The sequence below is a fragment of the Microtus oregoni genome, unplaced genomic scaffold, assembly GCF_018167655.1.
Source record: "Microtus oregoni isolate MIOR12 unplaced genomic scaffold, Mior012 000002F_ref0000024, whole genome shotgun sequence".
Taxonomy (NCBI): domain Eukaryota; kingdom Metazoa; phylum Chordata; class Mammalia; order Rodentia; family Cricetidae; genus Microtus; species Microtus oregoni.
Window position 1 is genome coordinate 10058869 of NW_024543061.1, and position 22017 is coordinate 10080885.

Here is a 22017-nt window from a genome sequence, read left to right on the forward strand (position 1 = left end):
GTATATATGGAAGACCAGCTGAGACAACTTGCCTAATGGACTGAACAACTACTGGACTCTTTAAGTTTCCATTTGTAGGCAGCTATTTTTGGACTACTTGGACCACAGTTTGCAAATAATTCTAATAAATCCACTTTCTACATACATAGAGACTCATTTGATCAGTCATGTTCATGTAGACAACCAGTGAATAAAGCAGTTGGCTTTTTTGATTGTTTGTTTGTTTTTTTAACCTGATCACTGAGGAAGATTTTCTGGCTAACAGTAGTGCTCATAAACACATTCTTCCCAGCCTAATTATTCTCTAACTGTTCAAGTTTCCATGAAGACTACACTTTTTACTAACGTTCATTTGCCAACTCTTTGCTCTGAATTTCAGGAATAAAACTCATAAAGAATGGAATCCTGTCTTCTGAGTGAAGAAAGACCTATAATCTTTTTTTTAGAAACATCAAAAATGATAAACATGAATTCCTAAAATATACTTAAGGTCCTAAACAAAATTGTTAACGTAAAAGGGCCATGCCAATCTCTCCCAACACTTCTTGTAAAATCAGTGTCTAAATAGCTCATATCCTTTTCGATTTGGTGTTCTGCCTACCAACTAAGCATTCATACAGTAGGAAGCTTCTCGGGTTCTTTCCAAATGCTGAGCATTATAATGTGATTTCACATCTTTCCTCAAATTAAACTTTTCTCCACATATTCCACACGGATAGAGATGAACATCCATATGCTGCTCCAGTTGCTCATTATTTGGGAATATCTCAAAGCAGACGTGGTATTTAGTCTCACCAGCAGATGAATGGGAAATCATACGCCATAAATGGTCAGGTTTACAGAAGTTTCCTTGATCACAAATGGAACAGATGTACCTGGTAAAGATATCGGTGGAAAAGAGGAGAAAGCACGAGACGCAAATGAACCCATGTAGGAGTCTATTCAGAGGGGTTGGACTCAACGGGACTGAGAAAACGGCGTGGAAGGAAAAAGAGAGCAAAAATGGCGTGTCCAGATTTAAAGGCTTCCTAGCACATGCGCACGAGCGGAAAGACGTGGCTACATCAGAGGCTGATGATGGGCAGTGCTACGCCTCGCACCTACATACAGGAGCTTTTGCGTCAGACGCTGATGACACAGATGGCGGGCAACCCACGCATGCGCACACAGGGGGTACGTGCGCCGGCTTTATAACCCAGAAGTACAGCCTTACTGGTGGCTAAAAGAATTACACCTGGCCATGCCTTTGTGCATGTCATTTGTAGATACAACTGCCACTCTTTTAGAAACTTACCATATATCTGACACACAAACTGCTTTTCCTTTGTATGAACAATATAGTGTTCTCTCAAACGACAGCACTGGAAATCCTTTTCTACACAGATTTCAAAAATATTTTCATCTGTGATCTCTTTCATTTTCTTCCATGATGGCACTCTTAAACATATCCTGGTTTAGGCAGCTAGACATATGCTTAACTAGTAAATTTTCAGTTTCAAAACACTGGCCACAGTTGGAACACCAAAATGGACAAGCAGAATATTCAAATAACACTTTTTCTGGATACTGTTTATTTGGCAACGATTGTGCCTGAAATTGTCTAGCATTTCAAACATGTCTCTTATCTCAGACTGCTCATCATGGTTCTCATCCATGTCCATCTTCTCATCAGCATTTCCTAACTGATTTATTGTCAGTTCCTGAGGTTCTCCACATCTCTGAGCATGTTCCTGAAACTGTTTGTGAGAGACCCTCACCCCTTATTTTCAAAGGGATGAGAATTTCCTAGCAAAATGTTTAGAAACACAGACTAGCAGCACTTTCCTTCCCCCCTCCCACCTGGGAGATTCCAAGCACAAGGTCATTTAGCCCAGCCAGCTGGCCATCTGATGATAAAGAAAAACAAAAAGAAAGCCAACTTAGCAGGATGGGAGGGAGCAGAAGACCTTGCACCCATGCCAAAAGCCACTTCCAAAAGCCTTTTTTTGTAGATTGCACCTTTTAAAAACTAACCCCACAAAGGCATTTTTAACTTCTCTTTCTCTCTCTACCTTGTTGTTTCGTGGTAGTGAAGAGGAAGTTGCTGGTCAACCAGTAATTGCCTGTACCTGCTTGTACTTGCAATAAAAGAGTTAAACCTTGCAATTTGTAGTCCTGTCCTCTGGGGGTGGGGGGAGAATACTCAAGGCACAACAGTTTGCCCTTGACAAGTATTTGTCCACATTTACCACATGCACAGGTATTTTCGATGCATTTGGCTAACTAATGAGATGAGAGGTCCTCCTCAGTTATTGGGATTCTACACAACTCACTACAGGTATTGTCAGCATCCTCTTGTCCTGGAATGCTACTAGTTGTGGTGGTGTGTGTGTGTGTGGAGGGTCTCATACCTTCTAAATCACTTCGCTCATCTACACTTATAGGCTTTAGGGTTTTCCTACCACTGTTTTTAATGCTAACATCTGCCTCAACATAGTATCAATAAAACACCTCTTCAGTTTTATCTTCTAACTCATCATTGTCTGTGGATTCATTGCAGTCTTTGTCAGCAACTTTAATGATTTTTAAGTCTTTCATCTCATCTGTAGGAATATCTTCCGGCTCCACCTTGATAACAATTCGGTTCATCTCGGTGGCTCTACTTTTGTCTTCACCAGCCACCATTCCAGACTCCACTGTGCCTTTTCTGCTTCGAGTGGTCGAAGCTGAATCACCAGGCACCTGGCTGGCATCTTCTCTGTATTTGTTTGTGCAGAAAATGTTTTGGAAGAATCCTTTCTGCTCACCTTCCTAGACCTGGATGGAGGCAGGGAGGACCTTAGACTTCCCACAGGGCAGGGAACCCTGATTGCTCTCAGGACTGGAGAGGAAGAGGGAGGGGGAGGGGAGAGGGAAATGGGAGGAGGTGGCAATTTTTAATGAAAAAATAAAATAAAGAATCCTTTCACCAATTTATGCTTTGATGTTACTATCTTTTCCATCTCTAATATCTACTATACGGTGGTAAGCTCTCACGGTGCTTTGATATGAATGTGTTAGTGCAACCCAACCCATGCTCATCTAGTAACTTTTTTATTTTTTCGAGACAGGGTTTCTCCGTAGCTTTTGGTTCCTGTTCTGGGACTAGCTCTTGTGGAAAAGGCTGGCCTCGAACTCACAGATATTCGCCTGCCTCTGCCTCCCGAGTGCTGGGATTAAAGGTGTGCACCATTACCGCCTGGCTAGCTAGTAACTTTTCACAGATGAAGCTAATTCCACAACTATCACAGGTAAAACTCTGCCCAAAGTGTCATAACACACATTCTTTTGGAGTAGATAATTTGGACACAGAACTTTCTTTTTACACACATCAAATATTGGCTCAGAAAATTAGCTAACTGTAAAGATTCTTAGATGAGCTCTCTATTATGTGGTGTATTCACCATTGAACTGGGTTCTTCACACCACCTGCTGGCTGCAGTGCCATGGTGTCTTCATACATCCTCACTCCAAAGATCATCTTGCTGTTCTGCTTGCTTGAAGCAAAAGACGAACACTTTGAACTAGAATAGTCTGCGTCCAGTATATCTTCTAAGCAGTCAGGCACGTTGTACAGCTGTAGGTAGTTCATTGCCACTTTGAACTGCACGAAACTGGAAGGAGCAATCATAATCTTTCCTGAATACAGAAACTGCAAAATGAGACCAAAACCCTCAGCGCTTATTTTCATGTTGCTGAGATTCAGCTGTGCATCATTATAATGTGGTTCATGAAGAACATTCTGAAATAGGAGCTAAAGACAGCTCAGACCGCTTTGTGAGCCTGGAAGTAAATGATGTCCATAGAAAACCCCATTCTCTCTGGTTGCTGAGCTGCTGAAGGACATAGCTGCTGTGGATGGACTTCGCCATTTTCTAGTAATCAGACCTGCTCCTGATGCATCCACGAGGCACCACTGGAGGCGAAAAGCACGTTCTTTTCCGGACTCGGTGGGGAAAAAAAACAAACAAACAAACAAACCCGTATCCACAGAAAAGTTGCCAAACCCCGAGACCTACCATTTTTGACCAGAACGAAAAGCCCGTGTGCTAATGAGAGGGGGTGGGAAAGAGAAAAGCTGAAATCCGCGCGACCCAGGCGCCTCCTCCCTCAGGGAACACCTCCAAGTCTGCAGCCTCAGGCCCTGGGAGGCTGCCCTTCCACCGACCCCAAGCAGCAGCTGGAAGTTAGCAAAGCACTCTCTAGGCCGGTCATTCAAGTGCGGCCTCCCGCCTCGACCTCCCCTCCCCCAGCCCAAAATAAAATAAAGGGAAAAATAAGTAATTTGGAAAGTCGTCTGGAGAGGGAATTCGTCCCAGATCTGGGAATGACGCGTGCACTGGACTGACCGCCCGCATCTAGCAGGCGGCCGGCTCAGCAGCCCCTGCCACAAAATTCTCGCCGGGCACATTCCGCGCTCCGGCTTCCCGGCGACCCGGCCCTGGTCAAAGTTGCGCAACTCGCCACCACGGCTGGCAGCTGCTCAGCGGGCTCGGTGGGACAAACGGCTGCGGGGGTTTCCAGGAGTTTCGGGCGGCGGGGCCCCGGGGCGAGCGGGTGGGCAGCCGGAGGCGAGGAGTCGCGGGCTGCTGCACTGAGACACTCCGGCTGTGGCAGGGACGGCGCTGCAACAAATGACTTCCGCTGCTGCACAGCCGCCCCTGACTCAGGGCACTGAGCCTCCCCGCTTACGTGGCGACTCCCGGTCTGCCCACCTGTTCGCCTCAGCGACCACCAGCCTTCCCCTCCCTCTCCCCGCCCACCCACTCCGCCACTGGAAGCTAGGGCTCCCGCGGTCGCCTGGTGGTGACAAGTTTCTGTGTGGGGGTTGAGGAGGCTGGCACAGCCCTCAGCGGAGCTGAGGCCCAGGCGGCGGCTGCAGCAGCACTCTCGCCCCTCTCCCCTGGGTCGCCTAGGCCCTCCTCCTGTTTGCACAGCTGGACGCCACTGGGATCCTCCCGACTCCTCAGAGCTGGATGCTGCTCGCCCCTCGCCCAGATATCAGACCCCTGCCCCGCAGGGCTCCGCAGTTGGACCCGCCCCCGGGTTCCACCCTGAACGCTCTGGGGACACTGACACCCTCATCTGGTCCCCTTGAGCTTATTTGCTCCGGGTCGCCCGTTCCCGGCGCCTCCTTGCTCTGGCCTTTGGCCTGTGACCTGAGTTACTTCCCCCACTGTGCCCCGCCAGGCTCTACTACTGCCTTGGCTCCCGCCGCGCGCAACACCTGCCCTGCGAGAGCTGGTTTCTACTTTTCTTTCCTGATTTTCTGAGGTACATGTGGCAACCAGGAAGAAAAAGCATCTTTACTTCATTTTACCTCAGCATGAAACTACAGAACAAATATTCCTTTTTGTATCCTTAAATCTCTTCTGGAATACACACGCGACAAGGAATTACGCTATTCACAAAGTTTAGAGGGCTGTGCAAGAAGGTTACCCACCTATCGTCCAGGAGGAAAGAAGGAGAAGTGCCTATAGGAAGATAGTAGGATCTGCTATTGGATCCAATGGCAAATGCTATTGAAATACATATCTCTGCTAATCTAGAAAAGGTCTTTGCCGGGTTTGTAAAGCAGTGTTAGATAACGTTGTGTTGAGTCTTTAAGAACAAGCTAACCCAATGGGAGGTGCACTTGTCACTCAGGTATCATTAGCCAATCAGACCCTCCAGGTGACCTGCCAATCAGAAGTGGTGGAGGGCGCTTCCGGTTTCCGGGTTCCAGCTTGGCAGTGAAGTGGAAGTGGAGCCAGTCTTGTGTGCTGTTCAACTAAAACTGCGTGGAGCGCTTGGGAAAGCTAGGAAACCGCGGCATGGTGAGTGAGGGGCTGCTGTCCCTGGACTGGGAGGAGCAGACGGTGAGGTGCGGGAACCAGTGAGGTGGTTCCTCTCCAGTTCTGCTTCAGAAACTGCAGCCAGATTCCCCATCCTTTCAAGTTCATTGCGGTGCCTGCAACTCCCTGAATAGGGCAGGCCCCTGAATAACTTGGCACTGTGGGCTGAATCTGCTCAGAGAAGATTCAGAATCTTCTCAAAGGGAAGGAATATTAATTCTAGAACTGTTGTTGGGGGCAGAGAGCTGTGTGGAGAAACTTCTTTCTAGGCAACATCAGAATGCTTTTAGTGCGTTCATGGAAAGCAGGTTGCCAAACTCATGGAGGTCTAGTTTCTCTAGTATCTTCTAGAAGTTCAGCACTGTGCATTTCACCTTTATGTGTGAGATCCATTAACTGTTAATTTTGTGGAGGTTGTAAAAGCATCCATATGTTGGGTAGCCTTCCACTTCCACGCCTTGATGTAGAAGAGTGGAATTGGTAATATAAAGGATTTACAAATACTTAGAAAATATTAAGTCTCAAAAAGTAGAATTTAACTTAGGGGGGACTGACTACCTCTAAAACCCTCAAAATATATGTGTATGCTGATCAGATATGTTAATGATTAGGATGCTAGGATGCACATTTGTTCAACAGGATTTTTTAGACTTTTGGCTCCAAACCTTTACAATGAAGCCTTCCCTGGTTTACAACCAAGTAGTAGGTCCATCTGCATACCAAAGAACAGGCCTATAACAAGCTGCTCCTGGGGGCATAACAGGGTCACAACCAACCTTAGGGCCTGGTGGGCCATTGAAGTTTCTTTTTTTTTTTTTTTTTTTTTGCATGGGGAGAAGGGGGGAGCATAGTTCTGCCTGATGGGCAATATGACAGAGGTGACATCTATTTGAAAAAACAAAACCCTGCTGTGTTGTGTTAAGGACTGGCCTGATCAACTAAGGCTTTTTTTTTTTTTTTTTTTTTTTTTTTTTTATTTAGGCCCTAGAGCAGAGAGGAGGGACATTTTTGAGAGAGACAATAACAGCCTGGAGCCTAGGCTTTGGGAGCTTTCCTAGGGTCTGATGTATTGACAGTTGAACATAGCTCCTTTGGTAATTGCTTGGGGTTAGGGCCTTTGTGGAAGAGTTGCTTTGGATCCTGAGAACCCCTCGGAGCTATGGTTGTCAATCCCAAGGCCCTTTTAGTTTTAGTAATGATCACATAAGACCCCATGTTTCCCTTGTGTAGAATTATTTGATTAGCCTCCCCTTGAATTTGTACTACTGTATGAGGGTTTCGGCTGACTTCATCGAAGTCTTTCATTTCCTTCCATTACGCCCCCTCCCCCCCAAGATAGATACAAGATTCTATTCCTCTTAAGAAACTAACTTGGCATGGAACTTAGCATGTGCAAGAAATCCCCACCCTAGCTTTTATCTTTTCATTTTCTTTCCTTTTTTTTTTTTTTTGGTTTTTCGAGACAGAGCTTCTCTGTAGCTTTGAAACATGTCCTGGAACTAGCTATTGTAGACCATGCTGGCTTCGAACTCCCAGAGATCTGCCTGCCTTGCCTCCAGATTGCTGGGATTAAAGGCTTGTGCTACCACTGCTCAGCTGCTTTTATCTTTTCTACCTTCTACTTATCCTATCTTCCTCATCCCCTGTGACCTTCACCACGGGATCCTATCACTATTTCAAGCCACTGGTGTACTTAAAGTGTTCTGGGAATATTTTTGCTGTCTAACCCTCCTGTCTGCCTGAGTGGCTAGACCTACAAATTGCCTATCTCTTTTGAATTGTTCAAAGCCTACATGGAACATGAACCCAAAAGACACGTAAGGATGACAGCACATGTGGAATGTAAAATCTGTCTAAGTTGGTTCCTCTATGGGTTTCAGGCAGAGATGGATGTGTACCATCATTAGAGAGATTTTTCTTTGTTAATCCCCTTTGTGTAAAGTGGTTTATAAAAGGGAAGGCATATTAATTCTAGAACTGTTGTATTCCATCCTATTGGAAAACTGTGTTTGAGACAAGCTCTCTAAGGCTGACTTGGGTGGCCTTGATTCCAGTCTGTTGCACTCAAGAGAATGGCCATGTTTTCCTCTATATTACACCTTCAAAATTCTTAAATTGCATGACTGTACCATCTATCTCAGTTTTAAAATAATCTGTTTGAGTCATTTAGTCAGCTCTCCAGTGTAGTCACAGGAAAAGGATCCACATATGGAATATTGCTTCTGTCTTCTGACCAAAATAGGAGGAAAAAAATTATTTTGTACATTTCAGGGGAAATAGGGTAGGCAACCAGCTCCTGAAGTCACCATTATGATAAAGGACTTGATTGTGGTCAGGGAGTGTTTCTGTAATTTCCCAGCGTGTTTTAATTCATATCATGTGAATGAACACAGATCAGTGTGGATGTACAGTTTGGAAAGGTTATCTTGAGCCAATGAATACTGAAGGTGTAGTTAAGCAGAGATCCTATGCAGATATTTTAGTCCTCCTTGATACAGTTATGTAAGCTCAGAGGTTTGAGGAACAGTCTTTTGATTTTAACTCTATGTGTCAGCTTACAGATCTCAGCAGACAACATAGATGTACGGGCCTAATCAGTCTATCTCTTATTAATGACTTTCCCTCTACTAGGGAAAGTCCTACTGTTTTTCAAAGTCAGTATACCTATGCTTTCTAATCTTAAAAGTACAATTTTCTTATCATTTTAAAAATCACTTATGGGTATCAAGTTTTAAATGTTTTCTTTAAGTGCATTACTGCCCTCATCTCTATTTTCTCCAATGTTTCTAGATCATTAATATCTTCAATCCTTTTCTTTAATTGATGTTGATTATTCATTTCTATGTAAAGCAATGTCTTCTATAGCTTAGGTTTGCCTCATGTAATTAAGAATTGCTTTGAACACCTTACCTTGCCTTTTCTGCACAGTACTGGGAAGACAGTTCTACAAACTCCTTCCAGACTAGGCCTTCACTCGCCATTGAGCAGGCAAATTAGACCAATTCATAGGTGACCTTCAATCTCTCTGTGTTTTGGAGGGGACTTATATATGAAGAGGGACATGTGCTCTAATTGAATCATTGAAATATTTGAAGCTGGTCGAGTAAGAGTGTAGAAATGGGGAGGAAGGAAGGAGGATGAGAGCTTTCCTGCTTCACCAGTAGTTGAGATTAACAATGTGAGGTTAGGTAGTCAATTTGAGATGCTTCATAAATGTCCTGACTTGCCATTTCTTATGGTTACAGACAAGGGCAATCAAAAATCTGTTTAAAGGACTGACATGATTATGAAACCAATTGCTATAATTATAGTAGTTCAACCAAAGTAGAAGATCAGGGCAAAAAGTCTCTATTGCCTCAATCCATCTCCTGTTCTTTGTGTCTACTATGCTGTGGCTGAAACTAATCAGCCAGCTTCCTTTTTGCGCTATCATGCCTTCTCCACCATTATATATTATAACACTAAATCATAAACGATTTAGAAGTAGTTGCTATGCAGTACTAATGTGCCACATTCACGGCTGTCTCGCCTGTGTGACAAAATGCCTCTCAGGTGGTGGCCATCTCAAAATGAGGGGCTCGTGCTTCCTGGAGCTTGGCCCCCAGCGGTTCCCTGGCAGTCTGCTCAAGTTGTGGTGCCTGATTAGCCTCAATGACCTCGTTCACTTTGTTCCTGGCGATGGTTTCTTGCATTGGCTCTGCTATCTTTTCTTCTGTTCTACTTTTCTCTTGACAAAAACTTAATCTGTTCAAGGAACCAGGAAACATTCCCAACGGCTCCTTGAATACGGAGGAACTGATGTGTCAGTTCCCTCCCTTGATTCAGGCCATTAATGTTATGATTAAGACTCTGACTCTGCTCTCTGGGGGAATTTATGGATACCCTAGAACTGAAAGAGCTCATGATAGAAGATTTGGTAGAAGATGGGTAAATTATGAAGGAAAATGTATGGAATGGCATGAGTTACCATTTATGGAGAGGCTAGCCAGAATGAGAAACCCCTGGTGCATTTTAGATAGGAAAGAAAGGCAGGCTATTCTTGATAACATGAAGCCAGCCATTCAATATTGGAGCAAACCCTGGGGGTGGAATCCTGAAGAATGGTGTTTGGGTTACCTTGGTTACCTTGAGGGCAGATATGATTTAGGGCCATGAGAAAGCACAGTTAGTTAATGGTGTGAGACGAATTTCAAAGAAAAGCTCTGCCCACCTGGCCCTCTCCGCAAGACTTGCTGAGAATAATCAACTGCCTGTAATCATTTTTCTATGTAAGCTTTTATGTCTGCCAAGTTCCTTCTGTAATCTCTTAAAAGTGATGCTAGAATTTTAGTAAAATTGCAGCAGATTCAAATCTCATTAGAGTTGTGTCTGTCTATCATTCGCTGAATCCTGGGTTCTCCTAAGCCTTCACCCCTGTTCTCCCTCAGTCTTCTATCTCCAAGAGAGTCAGTCTGCGGCACTAATGCAGTTTGGTAGCTTTCTTTTTAAAATTGTTTTCTTCATTTGTTTTTGAAGAAAAGGTTTGTCTGTGTAGCCCTAGCCATCCTGAAAGTAGTCCTGTACACCAGGTTGGCCTCAAACTCAGAGATCACATGGCTCTGGCTCCATAGTTCTAGGATTGAAGGTAGACCAACATTCCTGGCTTTTTTGTTTTGTTATTATTAGATGACAATTTTGTATCTGTCAAGCATATGTTGTTGTACTGAGATTCACCCGTATTTTGTATTTTGAAGTTTGGCAGAGGGTTTCCCTATACTTCCCAGGAGGGCATTTATTCATGGCATTAATACTGTCCTGGCCTTCTGAGCTGTTGGATTGCAGGGACATCACCTTCTTCCAGCTGTTGGTTTATTTTGAAATTTATAATGAATATGAATATTTTACCTGTATGCATGAATATGTGCCATGTGGTTACATGGTTCTTACAATGATCAAAAGGTGGTCACAGAAACCCTGAATTTGAAATAATGGGCAGTTATGATCCCACATGTAAGCTCTGGAAAACAAGCCCACCTATATTCAAAAATAGTGTGAGCTCTTTAATATTAAGGCATCTCTCTTGCTCTGTGTTGGTTATTTGTGATCAACATTTGTATTGCTAATGTTTTAATCTGTCCATTTGTAAATTTTTACAAATGCAGTGCCTTTTAGTAAAATTTTATTCACATTACAGTTTAAGTCGGAGCACTTCAGGTTTCTGAAGATGAATACAGAACTAGAGTGAAGGTATAACTTTTTTAGGAACTTCGGCAAAAACCTCTGAGTTCTTTCAATTGTTTCTGATTGTTTTACTCATTTTTTTCTTTTCTTCTTTTTTACTTTTTTAAAATTTATTTATTTATTAAAAATTTCCACCTCCTCCCATTTCCCTCCTACTCCCCCCACAACTCCTCCCCCTGCATCTCCAGTCCTAAGAGAAGTCTGGGTGGCCTGCCCTGTGGGAAGTCCTAGCCCTCCCCCCTCCATCCAGGTCTAGGAGGGTGTACATCCAAACAAGCTAGGCTCCCAAAAAGCCAGTACAAGCAGTAGAATCAAAACCCAGTGCCATTATCAGTGGTTTCTCGGTCAGCCCTCATTTTCAGCCACATTTAGAGAGTCAGGTTTGATCACATGCTCGTTCAGTCCCAGTCCAGCTGGCCTTGGTAAGCTCCCATTAGATCAGTCCCAGCTTCTTTGTGGGTGGAAACACCCCTCATGATCCTGACTTCCTTGTTCATGTTCTCCCTCCTTCTGCTCTTCATCTGGACCTTGGGAGCTAAGTCCAGTGTTCAAATGTGGGTCTCTGTCTCTATCTATTGCCAGATGAAGGTTCATATTCATCTTTTTAGGTCTAGGTTATCTCACTCAGTAAAGTCTTTTCTATTTTCATCCATTTGCATGCAAAATCCAATATGTCATTTTTTTTTCTACCGCTAAAGTGTATATGTGCCACACCTTCTTTATCCATTCTTCTATTGAGGGGCACCTAGGTTGTTTCCAGGTTCTGGCTATTACAAATAGTGCTGCTATGAACATAGTTGAACAAATGCTTTTGTTGTATGGTTGGGCATCTCTTGGGTATATTCTCCAGAGTGGAATTGCTGGATCCTTAGCTATGTTGACTCCCAGTTTCCTGAGAAATTGCTACACTGATTTCCAAAGTGGTTGCAAAAGTTTGCATTCCCACCAGCAATGGATGAGTGTTCCCCTTATTCCACATCCTCTCCAACATAGGCTATCCTTGGTGTTTTTGATTTTAGCCATTCTGACAGGTATAAAATGGTTTCTCAAAGTTGTTTTGATTTGCATTTCCCTGATCGATAAGGAGGTTTAGTGTCTTTTGGCCATTTGAACTTCTTCTGTTTGAGAATTTTCTGTTCAGTTCTGTACCCCATTTTTTAATTGGGTTAATTAGAGTTTTAATGTTTAGTTTCTTGAGTTCTTTATATATTTTGGAGATCAGACTTTTGTCTGATGTGGGGTTGGTGAAGATCTTCTCCCAATCAGTAGGTTGCCTTTTTGTCTTAATGACAGTGTCCTTTGTATTACAGAAGCTTCTCAGTTTCAGGAGGTCCCATTTATTCATTGTTGCTCTTATTGTCTGTGCTGGTGGGGTTCTATGTAGGAAGTGGTCTCCTGATCCCATATATTATAGACTACTTCCCACTTTCTTTTCTATCAGGTTCAGTGTGGTAAGATTTATATTGAGGTCTTTAATCCATTTGGACTTGAGTTTTGTGAATGGTGATAGATATGGGTCTATTTTCATTCTTCTACAAGTTAACATCCAATTATGCCAGCACCATTTGTTGAAGATGCTTTCTTTCTTCCATTGTATAATTTTAGCTCCTTTGTCGAAACTCAGGTGTTCATAGGTTTGTGGATTAATATTCAGGTCTGTGATTTGATTCCATTGGTCAACGTCTCTGTTTTTATGCCAATACTAAGCTGTTTTCATTACTGTAGCTCTGTAATAGAGTTTGAAATCAGGGATGATAATGCCTCCTGAAATACTTTTATTGTATAGGATTGTTTTAGCTTTCCTGGGTTTTTTTGTTTTTCCATATAAAGTTGATTATTCTCAAGGTCTGTGAAGAATTCTGTTGGGAATTTGATGTGGATTGCATTGAATCTATAGATTGCTTTTGGTAGAATTGCCATTTTTACCATGTTGATCCTCCCAATCAAGAGCATGGGAGATCCTTCTATTTTCTGATATACTCTTCAATTTCTTTCTTCAAAGATATAAAGTTCTTGTCAAATAGATCTTTTACTTCCTTGGTTAGTGTTTCCCCAAGACACTTTATGCTATTTGTGGCTAATCGAGAAAGGTGATGTTTCTCTGATTTCCCTCTCTGCTTCTTTGTTCTTTGTGTATAGAAGGGCTGCTGATTTTTTGGAGTTGATCTTGTATCCTGCCACATTGCTAAAGGTGTTTATAAGCTGTAGGATTTTTTTGGTCGAGTTTTTGAGGTCGCTTATGTACAGTAGCATATCATCTGCAAATAATGAAAGTTTGACATCTTCCTTTCCAATTTGAATCCCCTTGATCTCCTTATGTTGTCTTATTGCTATTGCTAGAACTTCAAGCACTGTAGAAGGAGCTGCGGGCAGGCCTGCTTTTCGTCCCACCTGGCTCCCACATGGTTAGCTTTACACCCAAAATAATTACACAGAAACTGTATTCTTTTAACCACTGCCTGGCCCATTAGCTCTAGCCTCTTACTGGCTAACTCTCACATCTTGATTAACCCATTTCTAATAATCTGTGTAGCACCACAAAGTGGTATCTTAACGGGAAAGATTTAGCATGTCTGACCTGGCGGCTGGCTCCATCGCGTCTGTCTCCCTTCCCTTCTTCCCAGCATTCTGTTCTGTCTACTCCACCTACCTAATTTTCTGTCCTATCAAAGGGGCAAGGCAGTTTCTTTATTAACCAATGAAAGTAGAAGACCCATTTACATCAAAGCACTATATTGAAGAGGTATGAAGAGAGTTGACACCCTTGTCTTGTTCCTGATTTTAGTGGAATGTCTTTGAGTTTCTCTCCAATTAATTTGATGTTAGCTATCGGCTTGCTGTATATTGCTTTTATTATATTTAGGTATGAACCTTGTGTCCCTAATCTCTCCAAGACCTTTATCATAAAGGGTTGTTGAATTTTGTCAAATGCTTTTTCAGCATCTATTGAAATGATCTTATTGTTTTCTCTGTCAGTTTATTTATATGATGGATTACATTGATAGGTTTTCATATGTTGAACCAGCCCTGCATCTCTGGGATGAAGTTTACTTGATCATAATGTATAATTTTTCGGATGTGTTCTTGGATTCAGTTTGTCAGTATTTTATTGAGAATTTTTGTGTCAATGTTCATGAGTGAGATTGGTCTGTAATTCTCTTTCTTGGTTGAGTCTTTGTTTGGTTTTGGTATCAGGGTAACTGTAGCTTCATAAAAGGAGTTTGGCAATGACTCTTCTGTTTCTGTTTTGTGAAACACATTAAGGAGTATAGGTATTAGCTCTTCTTGGAAGTTCTGATAGAATTCTGCATTAAAACTATCTGGTCCTGAGCTTGTTTTGGTAGGGTGGTTTTTGTTGACAGCTTCTAATTCCTCTCGACTTACAAGTCTATTTAAATTGTTCAGCTGGTCTTGATTTAATTTTTGTATATGGTACTTATCTAAAAAAAATGTCCATTTCATTCACATTTTCCATTTTTGTGGCATACAGACATTTGTAGTAAGATCTAATGATTCTATGAATTTCCTCTGTGTCTGTGGTTATAAACCCATTTTCATTTTTGATCTTGTTAATTTGCGTGTCTCTCTCTGGCAGTTGATTAGTTTGGATAGGGGCTTGTCAATCTTGTTGATTTTCTCCAAGAACCAACTTTTTGTTTCATTGATTCTTTGGATTGTTTTCTGTGTTTCTACTTTGTTGATTTCAGCCCCCAGTTTGATTATTTCCAGTCTTCTACTCTTCCTGGGTGAGTCTGCTTCTTTTTCTTTCTTGAGCTTTCAGGTGTGCTGTTAAGTCTCTAATGTGAGCTTTCTCCATTTTCCTTATGTGGCACTTAGTGCTGTGAACTTTCCTCTTAGCACTGCTTTCATAGTGTCCCATAGGTGTGGGTATGTTGTGTCTTTATTTTCGTTGAATTCAAGGAAGACTTAATTTCTTTATTTCTTCCTTGACCCAGGGTTGCCTCAGTAGTTGACTGTTCAGTTTCCTTGAATTTGTATGCTTTCTGGGGGTAGAATTGTTGTTGAATTTTAACTTTATTCCATGGTGATCCGATAGTACACAGGTTGTTACTGCAATTTCTTTGTATCTGTGCATGGTTGCTTTGTTACTGATAATATGATCAATTTTTAGATGATTCTATGAGATGCTGAGAAGAAGCTATATTCTTTTCTGTTTGGGTGGACGTTCTATAGATGTCTGTTAAGTCCATTGGGTTCATTACATCTTTTAGTTCTCTTATTTCTCTGTTAAGTTTCTGTCTGTTTTACCTGTTCATTTGTGAGAGAGGAGTGTTGAAATCTTCTACTATTAGAATTAGGGTTTGATGCATGCTTTGAGTTCTAGTAATGTTTCTTTTACATATGTGGGTGCTTTTATATTAGGGGCATAGATATTCAAGTTCGAGACTTCCTATTAATGAATTGTTCCTGTTATGAGTATAAAGTGTCCTTCTCCAGCTCTTCTGATTGCTTCTAGTTTGAAATCAATTTTGTTAGATATTACTATAGCCACATCCGCTTGTTTCTTTGGTCCATTTGATTGGAAAACCTTTTCCCAACCCTTTACTCTGAATAGATGTCTGTCTTTGAGGTTGAGGTGTGTTTCCTGTAAACAGCAGAGTGTTGGATCCTGTTTTCGCATCCATTTTCTTAACCTGTGCCTTTTTATAGGTGAGTTGAATCCATTGATATTAAGTGATCATAATCACCAGTTGTTGTTAACTCCTGTTATTTTTTTTCTGGTTGTAGTGTTTGTGTGTTTCCCTTCTTTGAGTTGTGGTGCTGGAGGATTGTCAGATGCTTGTGTTATTATCAGTATTGTTGGCTTCCTTGGTTTGTGGTTTTCCTTCTAGTATTTTCTGTAAGGCTGGGGTTTGTGGCTACATATTGTTTAAATCTGTTTTTGTCTTGGAATATCTTGTTTTCTCCATCGATGGTGAATGCAAGTTTTGCTGGGTGTAGAAGTCTGGGCTTACATCCACGGTCTCTTAGTGTCTGCAGCACATCTATCCAAGACCTGCTGTCTTTCATGATTTCCTTTAAGAAGTCAGGTGTAATTTTGATAGGTTTCCTTTATATGTTATTTGACCTCTTTCCCTTGCAGCTCTTAATATTCTTTCTTTATTCAGTATGTTTTGTGTTTTGATTATTATATGGCTAGGGGATTTTTTTTTTTTTGATCCAGTCTGTTTTGTGTTCTGTATGCTTCTTGTACCTTCATAGGAATATCCTTCTTTAGGTTGGGAAAGTTTTCTTCTATAATTTTGTTGAATATATTTTCTGGGCCTTTGAGCTGTAATTCTTCTTCTTCTACCAATATTTTTCTTAGGTTTGGTCCTTTCATGGTGTCCCAGATTTCCTGGATGTTTTAAGAATTCGTTGGATTTGCTGTTTCTTTGATGAATGAGTTTATTTCTTCTATAGTATCTTCAGTGTCTGAGATTCTTTCTTCTATCTCTTGTATTCTGTTGGTTATACTTGTCTCTGTAGTTCGTGTTCCTTTACCTATATTTTCCATATCCAGCCTTCCCTTGTTTTGTGTTTTCTTCATTACAACCATTTCATTTTTTAAGTCTTGATTTGTTTCCATTACCTGTTCGATTGCTTTTTCTTGGTTTTCTTGGGTATCTTTGAGAAATTTATTCATTTCTTTTCCCATTTTGTTTGTGTTCTTCGTTTCTTTTTTTTTTCTTTTTTTTTTTTTTTTTTGGTTTGTTTTTCGAGACAGGGTTTCTCTGGTTTTGGAGCCTGTCCTGGAACTAGCTCTTGTAGACCAGGCTGGTCTCGAACTCACAGAGATCCGTCTGCCTCTGCCTCCCGAGTGCTGGGATTAAAGGCGTGCGCCACCACCGCCTGGCTGTTCTTCGTTTCTTTAAAGCAGTTTTTCACATCCTGTGTAAGGTCTTCTATTATTTTCATAATGTTACGTTAAAAGTCAATTTCTTTTAATTCTTCTGGAATAGGGTGTTCAAGTTTTCTTGTTATGTGATCCCTGGATTCTGGTATTTTCATGTTGCCTTTCAGGTTGTTGGAGGAATTCTTGCATGGCGCATGCCCATCCCTTCCTTGAAATGCAGCCAGGAGAGTTGGCAGCTCTGTCCAATTTTTGCTGTGACTGACTCTCTGGGTGGATCTCCTCAGTGCTGGAGCAGGAACTGTTCCAGGGATAAGGACCTCACAAACAATAGGGCAGGCTCAGGGGAGGCAGGGTCACATGGAACAAAGAAGCCCCTGCAGCAAGAGCTGGAGGGGCCCTGTGCTCCGTTCTGGGATTGTCCATTCTGGGATTGTCCGCTCTGGGATGGCACACACTCACCCATCTGGATGAATCTCCTCAGCACAAGAACAGGGACCCTTGGAATTCCAAGGAACCCGCAGACAAAAGAGTAAACTTGGGGGGGTGGGGCAGGGTCAAAGGCATGAGCCAATGCACACAGCTTGCCCATCTTATCTTCTTGTTTTTTTTAAGTTGGAATTAATTTTTCATACAGTTTCTCTCATGTACTCTGTGCTGTTGATCTATTTATTTGTCTGTGTTTTATAATAAAATTTTTGCAAGGTGATACTCCATTCAAAGGGTATAGAAATGATAAAGGTGAACCTTTTATTCAGTTTCCTTATAAAGTTACTTGGTTATTCAATTTTGTCCTTGTTATGGAATTATTGTAGACAGTGCTAGAACCTTATGACTGTAGTGTCAGTGAAACATGTACAATATTGTCAGTATTGTGCTTTCTTTTGTATACATGTATGGGATATTTAAGAATGCAATTACCTATGGTGATGTGCATGTTGACGTCACTTGGGAAGAATGGACTTTGCTGGAACCTTCCCAGAAGAATCTCTACAAAGATGTGATGCTAGAGACCTACAGGAACCTCCTTATCATTGGTAAGCCAAAATTTTTCCTCAGAATTTAAAATAAGTGGACAATTATTATTTAATTATTGATGGTCTTCTCTAATTTAATTGTTAAAGAAGAAGAATTGAGTGAATAAATCAAGCAGGGTTTGAGGTTCATTAATGATAGTAACTAAAATTTTGTACAATTTTCAATAGTAATTTTCTTGAATTATATTTTAGGATACAGTTGGGAAGACCATACTACTGAACAACATTGTCATCTTTCTACATGGCATGAAAGGTAACTTACATGTGAAAACTGATACAAATGTGCCTCTGAAGAAATTGTATTTTGTCCTGGAAGTTTTTATCAGAAGCAATAGTGTAAATAGGAACACTTTAAAGTATATCACTGATTATTAAATTCTCACAAGTCTATAAACTGTAATTTCAGGTAGGTGAATTACATGTGCATGGCATTCTTTAAGAAAGAAGTCAAGGAAACAATTTCTTAGCTGATATCACCATTTTAATGGTAGCAGTAAGAGAGCTATGCAGTCAAACTGTCAATGCATTTATTTAATTTCACTCATATTACAAAATTTATACATATTACAGAGGTGATAAGTATATATTCAGGTCTTGCTAATATACAAATAATTCATAACTAATATACTTGTTGGGACTGTGCTAAATTTAGTGAGGGGTCAATTAGAATCAAGGATCAAGGGTCACTTATGGAGAAGCCTTAATCTCTATGAGTACAGAAAGTCATACTGTGTGAATTCAATATGGAAGTCTTTTATTATTCTTTTACTTAGTATATCATATGTTACTCCAAAATCAAGACATCTGAGCATACATATATGTAATGACAAAACACAATTCTTTCTCAGAACTATTAGACGATACATAGCAATTCCCATGTTTAGTATATTTGTTGAGTTTGATTCAAGTATACAAGTAATTTTTTTCCAGTTTTACCATTAATACATCAGCAAATGCACATTACAGAAAAGCTACATCAGTACTAAGACTTTGTAAATACTTTTGTTCATCCTAGGTCACATAGCAAATGTCATATCACTCACAGAATAGGAAACTTTATGAATGCAGTAAGCATGGTAAAACTCTGAGTTTTTCCAGTTCTCCTCATATATTTGCATAATCATGTATATAAAAAAAGGTTCTGTAAATATGAACCATGTAAAAAAGGATCTTATCATCAGAGATATCCTCAAAAATGCAAAGCAACACCTAATGAAGGGGAACGACATGAGTGTAAACACAGTAATAAAACCATAAGATCTAATTCTTATTTATAATTGGACCAAATTGTAAAATTAATTCATACAGATATAAACATTCAACAGTATATTGAATGTAATAATGCTTTTATATGTTCTATTATACTTGCAGGAAGGAAACAAGTAACACTGGAGAAAAACCGTCTTTATCTACTCAGTGTCTTAAAGCCCTTCCTTATGACAGTCATCTTCAAAGGCATAAAAGAACAAATCCTAGCGAGAAACACTATGAATGTAATCAGTGTGGTAAAGCCTTTGTACGTCTCAATCATCTTCAAATGCATAAAAGAACACATACTGGAAAGAAACTATATGGATGTAATGAATGTGATAAAGCCTTTTCACGTATCAGTGATCTTCAAAGGCATATAATAAGGCATACTGAAGAGAAACGCTATGAATGTAATCTGTGTGGTAAAGCCTTTGCATATCACAGTCATCTTCAAAGGCATAAAAGATCCCATACTGGAGAGAAACCCTACGAATGTAATCAGTGTGGTAAAGCCTTTCCATTCCAGTGTAATCTCCGAATACACGAAAGAATGCATACTGGAGAAAAGCCCTATGAATGTAATCAGTGTGGTAAAGCCTTTATATATGACAGTGTTTTTAAAAGGCATAAAAGAACCCATACCGGAGAGAAACCCTATGAATGTAATCAGTGTGGTAAAGGCTTTGCATGTATCAGTGATCTTCAACAGCATAAAATAAGACATACTGGAGAGAAACCCTATGAATGTAATCAGTGTGGTAAAGCCTTTGTATGTATCGTTGATCTTCAAAGGCATATAAGAACACATACTGGAGAGAAACCCTATGAATGTAATCAGTGTGGAAAAGCCTTTGCGTATCACAGTTATCTTCACATGCATAAAAGAACACATACTGGAGAGAAACCTTATGAATGTAATCAGTGTGGTAAAGCCTTTGCGTATCACAGTTATCTTAACATGCATATAAGAACACATACTGGAGAGAAACCTTATGAATGTAATCAGTGTGGTAAAGCCTTTGCATGGCACAGTGGGCTCAAAATACATGAAAGAACGCATACTGGAGAAAAACCCTATGAATGTAATCAGTGTGGTAAAGCCTTTGCATGTCACCGTGCGATCAAAATACATCTAAGAACACATACTGGAGAAAAGCCATATGAATGTAATCAGTGTGGTAAAGCCTTTGCACGTCATAGTAATCTTTACGTTCATAAAAGAACACATACTGGAGAGAAACCCTATGAGTGAAATCAGTGTGGTAAAGCCTTTGCAAGTCAAGGTTATCTTCACATTCATAAAAGAACATTTCCTGGAGAGAAACCCTATGAATGTAGTCAGTGTGGTAAAATTTTTGTTTGTCAAAATAGTCTCTGAACACATGAAAGAAATCATACTAGAGTGAAATCCTATGAATATAATCAATGTGGTAAAGCCTTTTGCCCATGACAGTACTCTTCAACAGCATAAAAGGACACATACTTTTATAAGTTTGGTAAAGGATGATATCACAGTCATCTTCAAGGCATTAAAGAACACATACTGGAGTAAAAACCCTACAAATGTATGTGTTAAAACTTTTGCTCATTGTGGAGGCCTGAAAATGTGAGCCTGTTTCCAAGTTGAACAAAGATCAGAGAGTTGGGACTTTCCTCTAGTTCCTTCATGATTATTGTGCTTTTACCTCAAACAAATGCTCCACCTCGATATAGTTCCAGGAGTTTTGCTCTCTCAAGGTTATTGTCAACAAGTGTCTCTAATTGCCAGACCTTCTACTCCGGGAATAGAAAAGTAGATCAGTTCCTGCCTCAAACAAAAGTCTAAGGATTCAAATTAGTTCCAGTTCCCAGTATGTAGATAACTTCGTATTCCATAGAGGGAGTGGTTTGCCTACAGAATGTTTTGGTCTAAGGTGTAAGTGTGACTTGTTTCGTTCTAGCAACAGAATTTTTAACTATGAATGTAGACTGCAAATTTCAATTGTATGTTCATTTCCTTGTATCATGTTAATGTAGTCTTTTGTCTTACTCCTAACTTTGGGGTCAAGGTTATTTTAAGCAGTTGGAAATTAAATGAAGGTGAATTTTCAGGACTCACTGGTATTCCCTCCCAATACTATTCTATGTGTTTCTCCATTTTATTCTTTTCATTTGAATCTTCATATTCTCTAATATATTTCTAGTACCCATGCCGTTACCCTGAAGAGAGGGTTTTGTTGTTATAGTTGTTGAGGATGGTCCCAGACAGCTCATCACAGTCAACTTCAAAAGATAATTGAAAATACACTGGAAAGAAAGTATATGAATTCATTCAGTATGGTAAAGCTTTTGCATGTAAAAAGTCTTCAGTGTCATGAGATAAAATCATACTACAGATAAACCCTGTAAATGTAGTCAGTGTGCTAAAGTTTTACACTTTATAAAGGAGTGAAACTTTTTGTATGTAATTAATCCGTTAAAGCATTTGCATATTACAATAGTCTTTGACTATCTGAAAAAGATACTGAGGTCTTCTTATTATAAATTACCTGTTAAAATTTTTATCCAGCACACATATAATCAGTTACAGAAGAGTATTAATTCTGTAGAAAAACCTGACAGTGTCAAAAAGGGTTCAAATATTATGATATCCTTTTTTATATTGTATGTACCCACATACTCATGGAACAAATGAACATATGAAGCCCTATGTGTAGAGTAAAAGGGCCAGACAAAGAAACACACCCTGAAACTGAATCCAGAACCAGTGAAAAACACAAAATTTGACTGCCCCAAACCTGGGCCTAATGAGACACACCCACAC

The 22017-nt window shown here is 40.5% G+C and overlaps 1 protein-coding gene and 1 pseudogene across 1 annotated transcript; one reads left to right on the forward strand and one right to left on the reverse strand.

The window, feature by feature from the left end:
- Positions 1-604: 604 nt before the first annotated feature.
- Positions 605-3890, reverse strand: LOC121433172 (annotated as a pseudogene).
- Positions 3891-5744: 1854 nt separating this feature from the next.
- On the forward strand, positions 5745-21317 carry LOC121465373 (zinc finger protein 431-like). The gene is made up of 4 exons (XM_041678614.1): positions 5745-5834; positions 17837-17963; positions 18156-18216; positions 19335-21317. The coding sequence occupies exons 1-4, from the start codon at positions 5832-5834 to the stop codon at positions 20464-20466; spliced, it is 1323 nt and encodes a 440-aa protein (XP_041534548.1). The 5' UTR covers positions 5745-5831; the 3' UTR covers positions 20467-21317.
- The last annotated feature ends 700 nt before the right edge of the window (positions 21318-22017 follow it).